The sequence below is a fragment of the Dendrobium catenatum genome, unplaced genomic scaffold, assembly GCF_001605985.2.
Source record: "Dendrobium catenatum unplaced genomic scaffold, ASM160598v2 fragScaff_scaffold_621, whole genome shotgun sequence".
Taxonomy (NCBI): Eukaryota; Viridiplantae; Streptophyta; class Magnoliopsida; order Asparagales; family Orchidaceae; genus Dendrobium; species Dendrobium catenatum.
The window spans coordinates 26,472,589-26,474,955 of NW_021319083.1; the positions used below are offsets into that span (position 1 = coordinate 26,472,589).

The 2,367-nt window shown below is 42.3% G+C and overlaps 1 protein-coding gene across 1 annotated transcript; it reads left to right on the forward strand.

The window, feature by feature from the left end:
- The first annotated feature begins 711 nt into the window (after window positions 1-711).
- Window positions 712-1,698, forward strand: LOC110100200. The gene is made up of 2 exons (XM_020827619.2): window positions 712-1,086; window positions 1,207-1,698. Exons 1-2 carry the CDS (start codon window positions 712-714, stop codon window positions 1,696-1,698), a joined length of 867 nt encoding a protein of 288 aa, XP_020683278.2.
- The last annotated feature ends 669 nt before the right edge of the window (window positions 1,699-2,367 follow it).

Genomic DNA, 2,367 nt, shown 5'->3' on the forward strand with positions numbered 1-2,367 from the left:
CGGCACAGCAAAATAGAGAAGAGAACTCGTGGGAACCCAAGAGAAAATCGCAGAATCGAGCAGCCCAGCACGGAACCAAGCAACCAGTCGCAGAATTGAACAGCCATTCACTGGAACCAAAGGGGCAAAGGCATGGAAAATCACCCAACACAACCAGCCACGAGAACCCAAGGGACAAAGGCACGAGAATTCACCCAACACAGGGAAATGAGAAGAAAAAAAGGGGAGAGGAGAAGAGACAAGTCCACTCCAAAATGAATCCAAGATTTAAGAGCATACCTTTATAGATTAATGAGCTAGGTAGTTCAATAAATTCCCCAATAAATGAACTAAACTTTAGCTCAACATTAATGAGCTAACAACTTAGAAAAAAAAAAGCTCAACTCCAATAAACCTCCACCTCCCAACATCATCATAAGCTCAAACCGAGAACCATAAGCCAACACGAGAACCAACAGCAGCCCAAAGGACCCATCAAGCTAGCAAACCAAAGGTCTACCAAAGACCAAGCACAATCTACCATGATCATTGGATAGCTAAAAAAAATATAAAAATAAAATAAAAACTAATTGCATCAAAAATCGAGATCAACAACGTTGTTGGGGGCCATTCAGGGGTGCAGAAGACATACAGAAGGCTTGCTTCAGAGCTTTACTGTAAGGGGATAGATAAAGATGAAGAGAAGATGGTGTCCAGATGTGAAATATCTCAATGGAACAAATACCTGGCTATGTCACCAGGAGGACTAATACAGTCGTTGGCTTTTCTAGGACGAGTGTGGCAGGATATATCCATATACTTCATAGATGGGCTGCCACATTCAAAAGGTTTCACGGTGATTTTTGTGGTGGTCTACAGATTGAGCAAGTATGTTCATTTCATCCCCCTCTAATACCCTTACATTGCGGTGACCGTGGCTTTAGCTTTCATCATAGAGGTGGTCAGATTGATGGAGTAACAGAGGCGATAGTATCGGATAGAGATGAGATGTTCCTCGGCTACTTTTGGCGGGAGTTGTTCAGATTACAGGGGATAGTTCTGAAGTGGAGCACCACTTATCACCCACAGACGGATGGCTACACGAAAGTAGTTAACATGAGCTTGGAGACTTACAAGAGATGGTTTGTGTCAGAGGCACCCAAGCTATGGACCAAGTAGCTATTATGGGCTGAGTACTATTACAATACATCTTTTCTTCCTTCTCAGGTGATCTCATCTAAGGTATTGTACGGAAGGGATCCTCCCCACTTGGTGCACTTTGGGAGTAGCAATTCTCTTGTTTTTTCAGTGGAGTACTTGGAGGAGAGGGATAGAGTGCTAGAGGAGTTGAAGAGACATCTATTGAGAGCTAAACATATTATGAAGAAAAAAGGTGATGGGCATAGGAACGACATCCCGTTTGAAGTGGAGGAGAGAGTGTTCTTTAAGCTCCGACCATACAGACAGAAGACAGTCACCAACAGAAGGAATGAGAAGCTTGCTCCAAGGTACGTTAGACCTTATGAAGTGTTGGAGAAGGTCGAAGCAGTAGCATATTGGCTGAAACTATCACCAACGACTACTATACATCCGATTTTCTATGTATCTAAGTTGAGAAGAGTCATTGATGATTATACAGCCAGCTCCGAGTTACTGGTGTCACTTACTGAAGATTTAGAGATTGTTCTGGAACCCTTAGAGTTGATGGGGGTTTGCTAGAAAGAAGATGGAACTAAAAAAGTGTTGATCAAGTGGAAGATCCTTCCTGACTACGATGCCACGTGGGAGCTATATGAGAGGATGAAACATCAGTTCCCTTGTTTTCACCCTGAGGACAAGGTGATTTTTTTGGTGGGTGGTATTGTTAGGCTGGTTCAACCTGAACCAACCCAGTCGGCCCAAAGTACGGCTCAGTTCTACATGAGACTGACAATTGCCGCCTCCCTTTCTTCTTGACGCCCATAATAGTGGGCCCCACTAGTCCAATTGAATTCAAAATTGAAAAAGAGGGGGCAACTAGGGCTTGGGAGGGAAATTAGATTAGGAAAGTTTATGTATTAAAGAGCATGAGATGTTTTAGGGTGAGGTTATGCTAGATTTTTATTTCAGTTAGGGTTTCGTGGTGATTTGGGCTCTAGACTATCTTTAGAGATTTGGGAGAGATGATCCTCTCTAATTGAGGATCACTTGTATCTTGTTTCTGTGCTTGTTTGGCTTTGATTTTCATATTGCAATCTATCGTTTGTGCAGATTTCTCCCAAATTTTGTGTTATTCTCGCTGTTTTTCACCAATTAGTGATAGGTTTGCTTGCAAACTCAAGTATTACCCTTAGGGTTACTTGCGAACTCAAGTATTTCCTATCAATCTCCTATAGAATTTATTTTTAG